The following is an 18840-nucleotide window of genomic DNA, read 5'->3' as shown; positions in this document are numbered from 1 at the left end:
AGTAGGAATATATGAGTTTACAAGTGACAAGTTTGCTGGATATGATGTTAATCCCAGAACTCAGGAGATAAAGGCAGGTGGATCTCTGGGAGGGGAGGGGTGTTCAATCAAGGCCAGCCTACTTTACAAAGTGAGGTCCAGGTCAGTCAGGGGTACCATAGTGATACCCTATCTCAATAAATAAACTAATAAATAAAGGTAAGAAATAAAAAGGGATACCATAAGGCTAATTCCAGAGATGTCAAAGTTGTAGATGTATGCCAAGCTTGACCTGAAGGTAGACAGATGAACAGATGGAATGAAGACACTTTGTGCATTTTTGCAAGAAACAAAGTACAAAGTGCATGCTACCATGCACAGGTCCACCTGAAAGTTAAGAGTAGATTTTCTCAGATACTCAATAGCCTCCCACATTGTTCATTGGATTGGGTGCTGTCATATGGTGCTGGCTGAGAGATGGTTTTCCAATGCATGCATAATGTGTTTGCACTGGAATGAACAGCTGTGGCCCCTGTGGACTCATGTAGGTGCTATGCCTAATCTTACCACAACCACATTTTACCTCAACTCTGTGTATGCTATGTCTCTGTATATAAAAGTGTATGCCTGCAGAGATGGCCAGGAGGCCCTTAAGACATCCAGTAGTTCTAGAAACTCTGGAACTCTCCAAGGGTAAGCATGACTGGCCAACCCTGTTGATCACAGGGCAAAAAGAGATGGATGGTTCTAGATCATGCTGCAAGGCATGATTCTAATAGAAATGACCACAGAGTTGATCTAATCACAAAGGCCAGGAAGGCAACGAGGACAGAAGGGAGCAGTAAACAGACAAAAACTGATAAAGACGCATAGAGAGAGGGCAAGGAGAAACTCTGGCAGGGAATCTGTGGTGAGGAAGAAAAGAGGGTGGGGCTGTCGAGATGGCTCAGCAAGTAAAGATGCTTGATCCACAGGACAGAAGGAGAGAACCAATTCTGGCAACCATCCTCTGACTGTCACCCACACCAAACGCTCTCCTATTCCAACACACACACACACACACACACACACACACGGGAGGGGTGCAGAGAGAGAGGTAAATTTTTTAAAAGAAAGGAAGGTGAACTCTTTATTAGATTACATAGCCTACAGGCTATAAGCAGGCCATGCCATGATGCTGATATTTGTAGAGCTCTCATGTGGTAGCCTCTACTGTGTAATGTTGGTTGCAACTTGTTACTACCACTTTGGAGACAGGGAAATTCTGCCTGCTGAGTGGGGCTGGGGTGGATCTAGTTCCTGGAGATCTTCCCTAACCCACTTCCCAAACTGCTACTACAGCACTCAGTAGCTCCCCTCCTCAGAGACAAGCTCAAGATCCTGCATCCTCTTTGCTTGATCAACAGAATCCATCATGGGCAAAGCATTTGCCCAAGAACTCATGGCCATGGACTATACAGATGAGTGAGTGGTGGTGTCTCTCTAGTCTCAGCACAAATTCTCCTGTTAACATCTATAGCCATCCCACATGTCAGTGAAGTCTGGTCCCCTCAGTACTTTGTTAAATGCAATATTTTAACCAGGATTTGATAGCTGCTCATTTTTCTTCCAGTGAGAAGTATCCAGAGAAAATCTTAAGAAAAACAATCAAACAAACACTGAAGTGATATAAGCCTCCTTAGGGGAGAATGAGACAGGTATCTTATGTGAGAAAATGACAACCCAAACTGGCCACCTACACAGGGTCACCTACAAGGGAGGTGGAATTACAGGGACAATCTGGGCAGCAGAAGCGCTGAATTTTGGGAAAAAACAAACAAACAAAAACAAAACAGATAGGAACAAAGGGCTCTTCTATAAAGGGCTCATCTAATTTATGGGAGGGGGATGGGTAGGTGAAGGTTTAAAACCAGAATGATGGCTTGGCTCTCCCAGGTGAACCTCCCTGTACAGACTTGATTCTGAATCTAGATTGTAAAATGTTACTTCCGGGAACAGATGATGGGGGATGCCCTTCTGTATATATGTTTCTCTTATTGGTTGATGAATAAAACACTGATTGTATAGTAGCCAGGTAGGACATATAGGCCAGGCTACCAGACAAGGATAATTCTGGGGAGAGGACTCAGAGAGTAAGCTGCCATGTAGCTACCAGAAAGATAGAACTCTGGGCATTCTCTGGTAAGTAATGGCATGTAGAAATACATAGATTAATAGTATAGGTTAATAATTAAGAGAGAGTTAGCCAATAAGAAGCCTAAGTCATCAGCCAAATAGTTTATAATCAATATAAGCCAGTGTATGTTTACTTGGGATTAAACAGCTGCGGTCCCAGAAAAATGAATGTCTGGATTTTGACACAGGGTGCCACCTTCCCCACTCCTGCTGTACCAGCCAGGAACTCTGGATTGATGACTGTTATAACAAGTGTGCTTCAATGTAAGGGAAAGGGGAGAATAATCTATTCTACGTAAAGTGAACAATCTCCCTAACACACATAGACATATACTAAATGCAACCAGTCAAAAATTATCCCCAGGCTCCCTACTCTGTAAAACACACCAGCAAAGAACCAGTTCTATTAACACACAGGGGATTCTTTACACATCATCACTGACTCCTGTCTGCATGCAAGCTCAGAACTTCTTGTGCAACTGGTCTATAAGCAAGTACTTTCTACGTTTTCACTAAAGCCGGTGTAAGCCACACATCTTCTTTGCATTCATGACATACTCTAAGACTGTAAAAGTCCAACTTCTGAGACCATCAGTTTCAGGCTTAGAGACTTGGATACCTTAGAGATGGCAGAGACAAGTCCTAAGGACTAGACTAAGTCCCACAATACCTCCAGGGATTTTATCCATACAACAGCCTAAACAGTTCACCCACACCAATGGCAAGACTGTTGGGAACTGTCTTGCTATTTTCCAGGAGGAATTTGGAATTTAGTATTTTATGTTGTCTTAGACTATGAGAAGTCTTCAGGCTAAGATCAATGTCACTTTATCTTATAGATGAGAAAAGAGAAGTCCAGAGAGTTAAGTGTCTTGTTCAATGCCACACAGAGTTCCACCAGCCCATCAGACTGGGGCTAGACCTCAGATATTCCAACTCCTACTTTACATTCCTTCCTCTTAGTGCAGTGTACTAGGCACAAACATTCTGGCTGTATTTTCCCTCTCTTTTGTTAAAAAAAAAAAATCAGCCACACACACATGAACAATTATATTTTACCCTTCCTCCTTGTCTTAGGGTTTTTATGGTTGCAAAGAAACACCATGACCACAACTCTAAAGAAAACATTTAATTGGGGTGGCTCACTTACAGTTTCAGAGGTTCAGTCCATTATCATCATGGCAGCATGCAGGCAGACATGGTATTGGAGTACCTGAGAGTCCTATATCTTGTAGGTAACAGGAAGCCGACTGAGACAGTGGGTGGTATCCCAAGCAGAGAAAACCTCAAACCCCACTCCTACAGTGACACACTTTCTCCAAAAAGGTCATACCCACTCCAAAGCTACATCTCCTAATAATGTCACTCCCTATGAGATTATAGGGTCAATTACATTCAAACTATCACACCCCCTTTGGCTACAGAATATTACCATGTAGTCCCGGCTTGCCTAGGATTCTATATGCCGACCAGGTAGCCTCAAACTTGTGACAATCCTCCTGCTTCCCAGAGTGCTGGGATTATAGGCGTACACAGTAACATCTGGCTTCTTAATTTCCAAAACTGCTGTAGGTCCATAAGTGAACTTGGGCTTACGGTATGGAACATCCAGCACTACAACTCCCTAGGAAACCAGAGGAGTGAACCAAACACACTCTGTAAGAGCCAGCCTGCACCTGCGCCAAGAGAAAGGACAGCTCAATGGACCAAAGCTGCGGCTCAACAACCAGACTGCTGGGTCCCTGCAGGGGAAAACAGAGAGTGCATCTCTTGGGCTTGTGGGAGATAAAAGCATGTGAGGACAGTGGTGGTACAACAGCAGAGGGTAAGTGAAGCAAGGTTTAGCTAGAGACCCGGTTGGGAATACGCTTAATTCAATGGCCAAATGTGTTTTTAACGAAGGAGACTTTCATCTAAGGGGCTCTCAAAGCCAAACGAAGTAATCAGTGTGTTTGTTTAGTGAACTGATCTCTTCTTAAATCTAGCTGCATGGTAAGTAACTGTCTATTGTAACTATTGGCCTGCTGTGGTCACTGTACCTAACACAAACATCTGAACAGAAAGGTTTGTTTTGGCCTATGGTTTCAGAGACTTCGCTCCATCAGGCATATGGGTGTGGGAACATATGGTGGAGGCTCCACACATCATGGCAAACAGGAAGAAGGAACAGGGTGGGAACAAAGGGCTGGGCTGCAAGTGTCAAAGGTCCTTTCCAAGTGACCTACTTCCGCCAGCCAGACCACCTCCCAAAGGCCCACAGCCCAGCAACACCGATGGCAGTTATGTTTCTGGCTCATTCCATGCCCTCCACAAGTGGAGAGAGTACGGGCCCATGGAGGACATTTCATATTGAAATTATAATCCTGTCACTGAAATGACACTACTATGGTCTCTCACATATTACCAGGCTCTCCTCCTGAGTCCGATGGGTCACACACCAACAGGCACATACTTGCCACTGAATAAATAAATAACCCAGTGACCAGGTGTTGCAGACAACAGCTGAAAGCCCCCACTCCTGGTGTGAGTATAGAATCGAGGAATATAGATGCCTGGCTGCTGATCTGATTTCCTTACAACTACCCGAGCCAGAGGCACAGAAGAACTGAGATGTCTCAGACTCAAGCGCTTTTAGATATGAGTGAGGGACTGGAAAGGGAGGAAGAAATGGCATAGGTAGAAATAGCCTGGCTACAGACTTATTCTTACTGTCGTATACAAGAAATGTCTTTTTATTAAGTGCAAATAATCAAGAAATGCCTTCGTCACTACTAAAATACTGTTACCCAGCAATTAGCCCAAGAGAACAAGGCTGGAGATGTGTTTGTTTTTTGGGGGGAAAGCAGGGGAAAGACACCAGCATTCCAGGTCATGCCTGAAGAAGTCAGTACTGCTGAATGAGTGAACATTACAGCTGCATCTGCCTGAGGCTGCATAGTTCAGAGTGTCTATAACCCAGAATTCTCTCCCAGATTCCTACAGGGCCAGGTTTGAGCATCCTGCTGGCCCACTCTGTCAGCACAGCCACGGCTACACAGTTGCTGGCTGTGGCTCACACCTTCACCTGAATCGTACAGAGTCCCTTCAGGGAAGAGGGCAGACCTGTCTTTCTTTAATTAGACTCTTTAGGCATCTGCCACCAGGCCCAGACACCAATAGCTGATAAAGATGTCTTTTGTTTCAGACTCAACGACTCACTCACCCATGGCAGCCAATTCCTGGACTGTTCACTTGGACAAGGGTAGTAACCAGAAGTTAACAGGGGAAAGAAGCCAGGCTTTTGCCTGGACTTCAGTATTGCGCCTGGCCATGTTGGCAAATAAAGTGAGGGAAACAGCTTTAGAAATACAAAATCTGTCCTCTGGGCTAGGAGGGAAATGAGCTCTAGCCAACAGCACTGCCTGTCAGCGTTGCTGTGTGCTGAGAGATGGTCCAGACCATGTGGGGCTTGGCTGGGCAGCCCAGCTTCACACCTTGCTATTCTGTGGCTAGCTATGCCCGAGCACAATACTGGGCCCTTCCTTCCTGGGGCTAAGACAAGGAAGAAATCTTACTATTTCATCCATGATTGCCCACCCAGAAGCCACACCCCAGCAGGAACATCTTATTTGGCTAGGATGGAGTACATTTGTTAGTGTCTCTGGGGCCTGATTTTTTTATTTTTTGACTGAGTCATGTAGATATGCAATGTCCTTCACAAAGGGCATTCTTTCTGAATGGCCAGTGCCTGGGGATTTTTTTTTCTCTCTCTCAAAGTTGTCACAATAAAGCTTCCCAACGTATTCTCCCCATACTATGGCCCCGCTGCGCTCACATCAAATGTCCGTTCTCTACCTCTTGAATCAGAATTCTGTTTTGACTAACAAATATGATGGCACCATTTCCAAGGAAAGCCTTCCCTCATCTGCTAGCCTTGCCTTCCTATTTCTTCCTACCCAATAGCCTCTACTGCTAAAAACACAAGCAACATGGGAGCAGCCCTGGAGGATGTGTCCTGTGACACATCAAATATATCTTCCAGGTCTTACTGCCTGCTAGTGGATCAGGAAGGAAGCGCACTGCTGTGCTGCTGAATTCTGCACAAATTCCCAAAACTCAGAGTCAGGAGCAAAATAAAACTGTTTCCAGCTACCGAATTTTGTAGCAGTTTATTATGTAATGCAGAGGATATGATCCCAAAGTCACCCAGGTAATAAACAGCATATCTTAACCTTGGACCTAGGCAGTCCAGGTCCAGAGTCCACATCTTAACTTTTACACTGATAAGTAAGTTCATTTGGTTCTCTGGCATTAAGTATTTGACAAGTGTTTTCAACTAATTAATGAATCCTCCATACAAATCAAGCCCAAGGGTTTCTAATAGTGCAGAATTTCTGGAGAAAACCAGATCTAAACCACAGGGATATTTTTCAATGGCATGGACTTAACACACAGAAAAAAAATCCCACAGAAATGCTCAGCAATGATAATGTATTTGTTAGAGGCCAGAAACAACTCTGAATGAGAGCTGACATTCCCTGCGATTTCCTGTTTATCTATTAGGGTTAATCTAGTCAGCTGCTGGCTAATATAATTACTTCATGAAAATATATGCTAATAGGAACCAAGGGAAGGCTCAGATAAATAAATCTCAAGAGAAATATTAAAACCCCATGCTCATATCCCATTTGCTGGAGAGTTCCTCTGTCAAGCGTATCTAGCCCTGCCTGGCATCACTCATTCCTTTCTCCTTGTGGGGCAGGGTGTAGCAAGGGCAGCACACGAGCTAAGCTTTCAGCAGAACCAGTGCCTGGATAATAAAATGCCCAAGTAACCAAGCACTAACTCCAAACAGCTATAGCACTGGAAGGTAGGGCAGTAAAAAGCCATGTTGGTGTATTTGCAGCAGACACAACAAAACCATGTTTTATTCTAACCAAGTTTCAAACTTGATGGTGGTACCTGTGTAGTGTTCTCTGTAGGCCTGCCACATCCATGTGGCTCCTGGGCTCAGCAGTGTGATCCTTTTCACCAGGACAATCATACCAAACTCTGCCAAGTACAATATACTACAAAGAAATGGGCCACAGGAGTCTGGAAGGGAGTGAGAAGTCCACCCTCGGGCAATAACCTCCCAGTACCACAACTCATGTCCACCTCTAGCAACTCTGCTACCTCAACCTCATCTAGCCAGGCAGCTAAAGTAACCCTACACCTGGGTTAACAGTGGCTTGGAACAGGGCCTGACACTTGCCCAGGCTTGGGAGTCAGGTGTTCAGGTCTCCTTTCCACTAGCTACCAGGTGAGCACACTGATGAAATGCACTATTAACCCTGTCCAGAGCATCGCTTTCTATCTACACAGTACCAGCAACCCTTGCATTCGCAGGACAAGTTCATGAGCAGGGTGTAGGGCCTGTGACAGGAGGGCCAGCACTGTACCCTTCCTTCTCTAGAGTCAGACAGACATGACCAATCCATCTCTAAATGCTGTAGCTTAGGGCTGATACATTTTATATGTAATCTTAGATGTCTCAGAACCAGGAGGGACTTCTGCTAGGAGGCACGATCATTTTACAGATGAGGAATTTGAAACCCAAAGCATCTGATGCTTGGGACAACACCATCTTGCTTACTCATTTCCTTTGCTGTGAGTTCAAAGAATAATGTTGTCAAGCCCTTTCTCAAAAATGTCACAAAAAATGATTTGTCACAACAAAGGGAGTGACACTGGATGGTCAGAGGCCCAGGAAATCCAAGTTCAAATACTGTTTCTGACACTAATTGTGGAACCCTAGAACTCCCCCCCCCCTTTTTAATCTTTAAAACCACTTCCAGTTCTATACAATTCAAGGATTCCAAAGGAAATGTAACCCCTTTCTTTGGAGGTGTAATTCTCAATACTTTCCACAAGGTGGCACAAAATCTCCTTTACAGAAACCTGAAGAGTCACAACAAAGGATGGGAAGGAACTGGTGTATTTTTTTTTTTTTCTTTAAGCATTAACTTTTCTTCAATTTGATTATATTTTAGTATTGATCATGCATTTGGTCAGCAACACACTGTGTGCCACAAGGGAAGGCCTAAACTCAGACTTCAAAACAGGAACAGGAGACGAGCACAGAAAGATAGCAAATAATGGGGGTCTTGGTGGTAGCTTCCTACCTGGCCACTTACAGTGAGCAGTGGTCATTTTGTGATTATCTGTGAAAGACCTGGATGTGCAGGGGTAATGAAAACATTTTTTTTCTCTGAGAAAAGCCAGCGAAGAAAATAAGAAATAACTGGAGAGGAGCATTGAAGACTATCATGGCAGACAAGTTTTGCATTTATAAAAATCTCTAGGGACTAAATGCCAAGTGGCTTCGTGGATTATATCCTGAGTCAAGAGGGGACAGTAGAAGAAAACCTGGCAAAATCAGAATGAAATGCTTACTTAAGAGCTTTCAATTATTCCATAAGAAATGCCCTACTTGCTGATCATTTAACAAGGGAATTTTAAGACTGGCCATGGCTCTCGGTCATGGCATGCCTGCAACTGTGGGTGAATCTTTAATATAGGAAGGGAGGCAGGCATGGAGATGAAGGGAGAGGAACAATTTAATACTAGAAAGTAGTAGTTCACATGCAATAAAACTAAGACAAATAAAGAACGGCAAAGCCTCGGGTGATCTGGCATGTGGGTGGGTGGGGAATCTACTGTATTACTGATTGGACTGAATATTACTGTAAGCTTTCTGAAAGCAATTTTACAGGAAGTGACAGAAGCCATAAGACTGATAGCCTTTGACCTGGCAATATCAGTTTCAGCAACCCCTAGCAAAGCAGTAATTGAAAAGAGAAAACCGTCGCCCATTTTTTAGGAAGCTGTAGTTCAGCTCTGTAGTGCTTTGAACAGCATCAATGGTGCCACTGCCTAAACGGGGAAGAGGGGCCGTGCTGCTAATTAAAGCAATAATGGCTAGCAATAAGGAAATTAAGGAGGGTGAACCAGAGAACTGCCGAAAGCGTTGTGTGCGATACCTTTTAAAGTGCTCCTTATTTGCGCATAGAATCACTGGATGCCAGGGTAAGGAAAGAATATTAGTGAGAAATCAACTGCTTAATAGCTCTATGATTATGAAGATGTTAATATTATGGAAGACAGGGTAAAGGGCATATGGGGACTCAAAGCTCCAGAACTTTTCAGTGAATCTGTAATCATTTCAAAACAAGAGCAGGTTTAAGAATTACATACAAGCTCACACCCAGATGACTACCAATTACAAAATACTTAATGCCAAAACATTAACAAGGCTCACAGACATTTTCAGAGTTATAAATGTACTCTGCCCCTTTGGGGACTCCGCATGTGTGGCCACGTGTGCTTGTATGTATGCTGCCATTTGTGTTTACGGGGTTCACCAGACAACTGGTCTAGCAATTATTAACTTCCCAGCATGTAACTTTATACATGTGAGATATATATAAATATATGAAGACATTTTATTTAAAAAATTAAGTTTATTTGCATAAGAGGGTATATGCTTCTTGCTTAGGTATATCCATAGAGGGCAAAAGATGGCATCTGGTCCCTGACAGCTGAGTTATAGGTGGCTGTTAGGAAACCAAACCCAGGTCATCTTAACCACTGAGATACCTCTCCAGCCCCAGGGAGATATTTCCATAGTGATCTTGTGGATGATCTCTCCTCATAGACTATATTAGAATTCTATAGAACATGGTGAAAGACCTAAAAAGTAATGTTAATGATGGACTAACCTAGAAACCAATATCTGTTCCTTGGAATTTGCTAGCTTCCTCTCACAAGGCCCTGAGATAAGAAGAGTTCACACTGTCCCTCCTTTCCTGTGAGTCAACAGGTGGTAAATAGGGTCAAGAGATAGCTGTAACTCTGGTTTGCCCAGACAAGATTAATTAACACACCTGAAGCCCTAAGGTCTACTGACCCTAATAGCGAGACCATCCGGCCTCCAAGGGTCACATCCTCAATGGGTCCCACCCCCTCCCTAAGCTTGTGGGTTTGCCTTTAAAAACACCTGGGCCCAAGGGAGGGGGCTTCTCCCTAGCCTGCGTGCTGGAGGAGCCCGTTTGCACAAACGTTTCCTGTTCATTAAAGCCTCTTGCGTTTTGCAGCAACTGGACTGGGCATTGAGTTCTTGGGGTATCGACCGAACCTAGAAGACTCCTCATTCTGAGGGTCTTACAATGGGATTAACTATCTTTTGTAGTGCTTGTCCGTGTGTGTGTGTGTGTGTGTGTGTGTGTGTGTGTGTGTGTGTGTACATAAGAATACATGTGTAGGTCACAGGCCAACCTTGAGTTGTACTGATTATACATCAAAGCACAAGAAAATAGTTACAGACTATAAGAAACTGGAAGGCAATGTGCACTGTGATTACTATGAAGGTACCAAAGCCTGAAGCCCCCTTCCCCTCATAGTGAGTTTCTATATTGTGGGGGCTTCTGGATCGAGGGTAGGACAGGTGTAAGTCTGATTGTTAATTTCATCCTCTTCAGGATGTGCCCCATTCCCCCTAATAATCTTCAACAAACCACAGGTGCTCCTAGACTCAGTGCATATTTATGTACTGATAACCATGTGACCTGAGCGTGCATTCCATCCACTTAACTCATAGAACCCCACACAATCTCCTGACACATTTCAGTTGGTCCCTCTTTTCCATCATTGGGTTGACTGAGGGCTCCCTCTCCAATCAATGCAAATCATGGTGAGAGTTTACATGGTGGTGATTACAGAAATACCACAAACCTAAACCGGAGCAGGGTCTGTTTTTTGTTTGTTTGTTTGTTTTGTTTTGTTTTGAAATGTCACAGGTACTAAGAAAGAGAGACAAGGAGAAATGATAATGACTTAGTAAGTGGCTCGGGGGATGGTGGTGGCTTTTAGCATCTTTCTCACAAACCTTGGCTTCTGGGTCACTGTTGACACTACAAGAATCATCGTCATCAGCATGAGGGGCATTTCTAGAAAGAAAACATAAAACTGGTCTTAGAATTCTGTGGTAAAGACTGATACAGAAACCACCCCTTTTGGCAAACCCTCCCGCCTTCCTACCTGAGTTTCAAGGATGCATAGCGTAGGGTTGCTCCTTCAAACTCTTTTAAACTGGGGTCTGGGTTAACGGTGGCTGCGTGCAAATCCTAGAGGGAAAAGATCCTGTTAAGGTAGGATGGAAGGGCCCATCACCGTGCCTCAAATACCAAAGAGGAGAGAGAGCCCCAGCAAGAGGCAGAGAGTGGATGTGAGCTTAGGCAGGAAATGGCATGCAAGGACTGCTATATGCAGACGTGGCTCACAAGCTCTGGCTCTTACAAGACAACAGGGAACCTGGGCACACCAGCTTGAAGTCATTCACAATGGGAGACATCAAAAAAAAAAAAAAAAAAAAAAAAAAAAAAAGACAATGTGAGTGTGAGTGGCACGCCCCTGGCAGGAAGCCCCATCGCTCTGTCCCTGCAGAATGCATGATATTCATGAAGAAGAAAAATAAACAGCCACAGCCATGCAGAAAGGAACAAAAACATATTAAATGTTCTAAAATCTGACAATATACTTGCCTTCCAAATGTCACTATTAATCTTTCCCCCATTCAGAACAGCAAAATCACTCCATGGCTGTTTCTAGACATATAATTATTCACATGGGGGGAAAAAAAGCACATTGATTTGAAGAAAAAAAAATAATAAAAGAAACACAAGGAGAGAAAAACAAAACAAAACAAAACACAAGACACTGTTGTTAGCATTGATATTCTCAGGACAGGTCAGGGAACAAATTAAACCTAACAATAACTTGTTATTGCTCTCTCTAAGCTAGATTATTACCTGACCAGAGCAGGCCTCAATTACCTACCAAAGTAAATGGTTTGACATTATTAGAACAAAGTTCTGTTATTTCTTAAATGTGTTCCCAGAAGCAAACTGCATGATTTCCCACATTCACTCCCCAGTCCACATAATTCCACAGAGACACCCATCCACCACCACCACACACACACACACACACACACACACACACACACACACACACACACACACACGTTTTCTAGAGATAGAAGTAGAATCAGGGATGTTGCTATGCTGGCTTGGAAGCTGGGGGATGCCCATATCTAAGAATGCACAAGTCTGGAGTCAAGTTATTGTAACCTACAGGGGAAAGGGCAATGATTAAAATAGAAGTTTGGTCAGGAGCAGAGGCAGACATCACCATCCTGGTGGGAGTTAGTCCACATAATGAAAGAGCCCCACCCAGTCTCCTCTGAACTACCGATTCATAAAAAGCTCTACTTCGATGCCACACCAGTCTGTCTGGAGTTTACATCTGGCAGGGAAATGATTTTCTAAGTGGCTGGCTACAGACCACAGCACAGAGCCCTGCACACTAGGAAAGCACTCCCAACAGACCACTGCCTGCAAGCAACTCCTTCCAGCACCCCAAACAATAAGGAAACTCTTTTTTCCTACTGTGCCAAGGGAATACTCGAATACTCTTCATGGATTTACAGAGCTAAGTGAAACCACTAAAACTCAAGGACGGCCTTGTCTATCTCTCCTCAGATGAAACGTCAACAATGGAAAGTTTTACCAAGTAAATTCTCAACTGAGGTTCGTAGAAAATGAGCAGTAAATGGTGGCCCAGAACCTACAGTCAGGCCACTAAGGTGTGCTGGTTAACTTCTCGGACTTGGCAGGGTAGATGTACTGCCGATCACTTCCTCTGTCAATGCAATTGGCTTTCTTTTTGGGGTTAGGGGTCTGAACTGCCATATTCAAAATACAAAATGATTCAAATCACCACACTAATTTTGAAAACTAATCTCTTCTAATGAATATAAGGACAGGAATGTTGCCCATCTTAGCTCTGTCCTTACTCCATGTACCATAAGGTGTGTTCAGCCTCCCCTGAGAAGTATAACTTGGGAGAATTGTGGCCTGTGAGATCAGAAGGGCTGGGAACCTGAGGTGAGTACAGGGCTTTATGTGTGTGTGTGTGTTTTCCTGGGAAAGGCCACTAAACTTTGCCTCTATTTTTAATATATATTTCAAATTTTATTTTGTGCATGTGTGTATGTATACCCAAGTATACGTACATGCACCAAATGCATGCAGGTGCCTGCAGAGATCAGAAGGTGACATTGGGTCCCCCCTCCCCCCACCCAGACTGGTGGTTGTGAGCTGTCACGCTGGTGCTGAGAACCAATCCTGGCTGCCTTGCAAGAGCAGGGAGCTCTCTTAACAGCTGGGTTCTCTCTCCAGTCCCACTGTTCCTATTCTCAGAGTGGTGGCTAGCTTAGTCACTGCTCTGCAGCTACAGAAAACACCCCCTCCCCTGCAAGAGAAAGCAGCAAGTGCAAACAAACAAACAAACAAACAAACAACCCCCCCCCAAAAACATTAAGCTGTAAGTTTCTTTTCCAAACAATCCCCACAGCTCCACATCAGGCTTCTGGCTGCAGAGTGGGTGGTGCCTGTTCTTCCTTTGGGCTGAACTCTGAAAAGGGGCATCAGATGAGGAGCTGAAGAAAGTCAAGCTAAGTATGTTTGTGTGGAGAAACATCAAAGGGATAGAAAAAAAGAGACGAGAATGGGGGAGGTGCAGAAAGGGAGTGAGGAAGGAAGAGAAAGGGAAAAGAAAAGGAAGAAAGAAGGGGGAGGGAGGGAGAAAGGAGGGGTTGATGTCTGAAAAAACAGACACTTGGAATCAGAAATTATCCAAGAAGGAAGGGCTCTGTGTTGGCATAGGAGAGGACGGAAGACTATTCTAAATGGACCATTCAGAGAAACTTCAGAATTTAATTAAAACAGGCCTCTGTGTGGGTGTCGAATTTTATGCCTCTTTATGTATCTGCTCTCTGGACACAGGAGTCTCTCTGTGAGGGGACCTTGACTGCGGTTCTGGCCTCTATGGAGCCAGCTCTTGTGCTGCGGAGTCAGCTGGCAGCCTCCTGGAGGTCGCCTACATCTACATAAACAAAAGCCTATGCAGTGGTTTTGCAGATGGTAACAACAGTGAGTGCTTATTGCAAAACTCAAGTAAGGAACAAGGGCAAGTGCATTATGACTGGGCCAAAGGTATTTGTTTTAAAACCCATTTTTAAGTAATTCATTGATATCAAAGATAAACATTTTTCTTTCTGGTAAAAACAACCATAACTTCTCGTTTTGTTTTTGTTTTTTTCTTTTTAAAACAAACAACAGCACACTTTTTCTTAAAATTTAAGAACAATACAATATAGTCATTTAATTATGTTTAGTTAAAAGAGAAACTATAGTCTACATTTAGCTAATTATTAATAAATGGATTTATATATTTTTACAGTGCTGGGTGGGGCTGAAACCCACAACCTTGAGCATGCCAGCCAAACACTCTACCCCTGAACTATACTCCAGCTCTAGTAAATAATGTTAGCTAATAAAATTTTAAAATAAAAAAGCTTACCAGAGGTTCTTTGGCAACGGAAAGTCTATAGTCACTTTGGTTTGAAGCATGGGGGGGGGGGCGGCAAAGAAGAGCCAGTAAGAAAGCAAACAGGAGGTGAGCCATATGAAGTGACACACAAGACAGGGTGAGAGGGAATGGACAGAAGACATCTTCCATAAGCAAACTGCCTGGGAACCTTCTTAGCAGAATGGCTGAAGTCTGGCATGGACATGAGATGTCCTGGGCCAGAGCTGTAGCTGGAATAACTGCCTTCTAGTTCCTATCCTGGCCCTGCTCAGGGTACAGCGTCCATTGCTCCAAATATGATGGTCAGGGTGTAGCATCCATTGTTCTATATAGGATGCTTAGGGTGCAGCATTCATTGTTCCAAATAGGATGCTCAGGGTGCAGCATCCATTGTTTTAAATAAGATGCTTAGGGTGCAACATTCATTGCTCTAAATATGATGCTCAGGGTGCAGCATCCATTGCTCCAAATATGATGGTCATACTCACTTATGGGAAAGCTGCAGAGTCCTGGCTCCCATGGTGTATACTGAGTGACTAACCCAGAGCTGTGAACACAATGCCTGCCCTTCTAGACCTACTGCAGCATATGGGGCCTGTGCAAGGGTAGGCCCACTAGGGAGAGCCAATCACTTGATGGCTGAGTGCTTTTCTCCTAATTTCCCTTGGAGTGGGGGTTCTTGGAAAACAGCTCTGGATATCAAAAAGAAACAGACCAATGAACCCTTCAATTGGAAAAGACCCTTCTTCAACAAAGCCAGCACGGTGTTCCTGAGGACGGATTCAGGGGCTAGAATGTCCTGATGAGGAAGCTGTCACTACTGTGTGCGAAGGCTGGGATGTGTCCTCTCAAAATCCTGTGTGGGAAACCATCCCAAGTGCAGCAGCGTTGGGGATGGGATGGGGACTAATGGAGGTGGTGAGGTCATCAGCTCCACTCTGGCGGGTGGATTAGTGATAACTACCAATGTGCTCAAGCTTGGCAGTCCATCCTCCTGTTCTCTTGCCTCCTCTTTGCTCAGAGGATGAAGCAGCAAGAAGGCTCTCATCAGATGCAGCTTCTCAAGCCTGGACCCCCAGCCTACAAGGCAATCCGTTTCTGCTCACTACAAACCACTGGAGTGCTTCACATCTGGAGCACAAACCAAATTAAAGCCCAGAAAGCTGTCCTCAGCTCACAGGCTGGGAGGTGCTGCCCTTGGGACGACAAGGCCCATCTCTAAGGTTCTTTCCTGCCCTTGAATGTCATAGTCACATAACTGGGCTGTGTAATTTAGTAAAATGACAGACCGGTTTTCCAGGTACACATGGAAATACACAGGTTTTGAGCATGGACATTGTGCCCTCCCTGGGAGTCACAACTTCTTAGGCAGCCAGTGGCCATGAGCACATTAGCAGGTAGAGACTTCTTAAGGAGACCAGGCCTCCTCTGAGGGTCCCACTTTCCACACTTCTTGAGAAACGCCAGCAATCTCTACAGAAGGAGTCTAAGCAACTCTTGGCCACAGGCCAAGAGCTATTCTTCATAAAATGTATCTTCTATGTCCCCCACCCCCGCCACTGCCCTCTCTTTTTTAAAATTCCACAGCCACATGATTTCTGAGGTAATTTGGAACAAGCAAATGGTTTGGGAGGGGAGGGAATGAACAGCGCTTTGGGCCAAGTTTCAGTAGCAAATACTTCTCGGCCAGTTGATAAACTTTCAAAAATACTTGCTGGCACGTGCGCTGGAAACATTATCGATGTGCCTAACACTTGCCGGGTGAACTTTGGAAAGTGAAATGTAAAATGTTTAAACTGTAAGGAAGCCTGCAGTCCCAAAGTTTTTGTGCCGTCAACAGATTTGGCGCTTATTTATCTGATTTTTCTTTTCAAGCCAGCTCACGAGCAAGCTCAAGGAAAACACATGCTTCTGACACGACTTATTATAAGCTACTTCTCTCTCTTAGCACTCTACTCTTTTTTCCCCCCATGCTTTGAAATTAGTTGAAATAGACTCTATTTAGGGATAAAAGAGATGGAGCTGGGGAAAAAAATCATTTCTCTTCCGCTATCATTGGCGCCTGGGAGGGCATTACTAAGAAGTCACTTTCTGGGTGGTTCTGCATGTGACACAGCCCTCCCTTTGGGTGAGATGAGGAGATCTGAGAGTCCCCACATTTCCTAATAGAGCGTGTCAAGTCTTGGGTGGAAGCAGGGGGCAAAGGATCAAAGTTCAAAGGGTGACTCTGCCACATACTAGCTCTGTTATGAAAGCCACTTAACCTTTCCGTGCCAGATTAAAACGGGAGTGAGAACCACCCTTGGTGACAGGTGTGCTCTGCGGGAGTAAGGAGACAAGGCACTGGCCTGGCCCTGTAAACACGGGCACTCTCCTGGGGCCCATGGTTTGGTACCCTCCTCAGTGTCCCGGTGCCCTGGGTGTGTTATGCGGCAGGCTGCTTTTCCCTTCACTTTCCCCTCCCCTCTGTCGGTCAGTCCCTTTGCTTCTGTGATTACAATGCCTGGTCCTCTGAAGTCTGCTGGGATGTTTGACTCGATGGATGGCCTCATGTGTGGGGGAAATTGAAGGAAACAATCAAAAGGTTCACCTGAGGAATAGCTATCTATTCATCTGAGGAATATCTGTCATTCAAAGGGCTATCAGTTTGGGGAATGTAGCCCAGTAGCTGATTATTTGCCTACTGTGTGTGAGGCCCTGATTTCCATTCTTGGTACCAGAACGGAGGACTGAATGAACAAATAAATGTATCAATAAATAAACATTCAAATAAATTGTAGTGGCACAGTGTTTGCCTATCAGACATGTGGTTCTGGGTTTGATTCCCAGCACTGCAGTAAAAACACAAATAAGATAAATAAATAAGCCAGCAAACAAACAAACAAACAAAAATGGCTGGGTATGAGTCAGTCACTGCCCGTCTAAAACTTCTAAAACTATTCATTTTTAAAAGTTCCATTGAGGGAGAAAAATGCATGGTAAGTATAAGCAGAAGCAAGAGGGGACAGAATCCAGGCTAAAGCCAGGGACCTGTACTACCAGCTGTAGGACCGCTCAACTCTTGATTCTCAGAGGCCATTTTCTCCACCACAGCAGAGTCCTGTGTGGGTCAAACATAACATTTATAAAAACATTTTGATTTTGTTCCTTGTGGTGCTGGGGCTGAACCCATTTCCCTGTGCATGTTAGGTATAAGTGCTCTGTCACTGAGCTACACATTCAGGCCCAACAAGTCTTCATAATCGACAAGGAGGCTGAAAACACCAAGGGAGTAAGAAGATGAGCTAAGTCCTTTGAAGCCTGGGGAGGGGTCCTGAACAGTGGGTGGGGGTAGGAAGAAGGAACAGGATGAGAAAGAACAGGCAAGAGTGGGCTTTAAGAGCCCCATGGATGAGAGAGGCCCTCTATCCCCTAACAGTTTTACCCAGTGCCAGCTGCCTGGGTGTATTGCATTCCCTCTAAGACATCTGCAGACAACAGAAACAAAGTTCTACCATACTAAGCAAAGAAATAAAAATCCAACCCCAGATTACACTCCTTGGATGCCACCAGGTACGAAGAAGGGGTTACTCTCTCTAAGTATGGAGGACATAGGGCATCTAGAATAGGGAGTGGGACTTAAGTTAGTCCAACCTCCCAACTTCAGGGACAATAGGAGGCAGAGGACACTGAAAACCTAAAGCCAGAGACATTGAGAAGAATCCTGCCTAGGGATTCAGAGGCTCTGGGTGCTGCTGTAAGTCACTGACAGCTCTGTGCCTCAGTATCCCTATCTGTAAAATACTTTCCTGGTTGTGGGTATTCTATTGTTGAACACAACTAAAAAATCAGGATAGAATAACTCAGCCATGTTATAGCAAGATCAGAGGCATATACTGGCTGGCTCTGCATCAGGGAGGCCATATGTCTGAGATGGGACAGGAAGTAGACTCCTTCACATCCAGCTTGTTGAAGGCTAGAGCCACACTGGTTTATTTTTATTCCAAGCATACCTAACACAGGGTGAATGAATAAGTCCCTGGATAGAAGCTGCTTAGGATGTAGAACTATTAGGCTTCAATGAAAAGCTATCAAAGTCATCTAGTGCTAAACAACAAAATCCTAGGTGGTTTGCTTGCACGGGATCACACGCCTGACAACCAGGGCAGAGTCCAAACCATCCAAAATGCTCCTCTACCTGAGGGTATGGGCAGCGCCAACCCTTCTGTCTATAGATGGAGAGCTGGGGCCTGGGCT

The 18840-nt window shown here is 44.5% G+C and overlaps 1 protein-coding gene across 7 annotated transcripts in view; it reads right to left on the bottom strand.

The window, feature by feature from the left end:
• Apbb2 (amyloid beta precursor protein binding family B member 2) overlaps positions 1-18840 on the bottom strand; it is a 305019-nt gene that overhangs the window by 73995 nt on the left and 212184 nt on the right. For 4 of the 7 annotated variants that reach the window (XM_051198467.1, XM_051198470.1, XM_051198469.1 and 1 more), the window contains 3 exons: positions 11715-11777; positions 11212-11297; positions 11060-11120 (listed from right to left, as the gene is read on the bottom strand). In XM_051198467.1, the coding sequence (XP_051054424.1) occupies positions 11060-11120; positions 11212-11297; positions 11715-11777 (210 nt within the window). The remainder of the gene's footprint in view (positions 1-11059; positions 11121-11211; positions 11298-11714; positions 11778-18840) is intronic. The other 3 variants (XM_051198471.1, XM_051198472.1, XM_051198473.1) reach the window with 1 other exon arrangement.

This window comes from Phodopus roborovskii, unplaced genomic scaffold (assembly GCF_943737965.1).
Source record: "Phodopus roborovskii unplaced genomic scaffold, PHOROB, whole genome shotgun sequence".
In the NCBI taxonomy this organism is placed as follows: Eukaryota; Metazoa; Chordata; class Mammalia; order Rodentia; family Cricetidae; genus Phodopus; species Phodopus roborovskii.
This window is presented reverse-complemented; position numbering and strand designations above follow the sequence as displayed.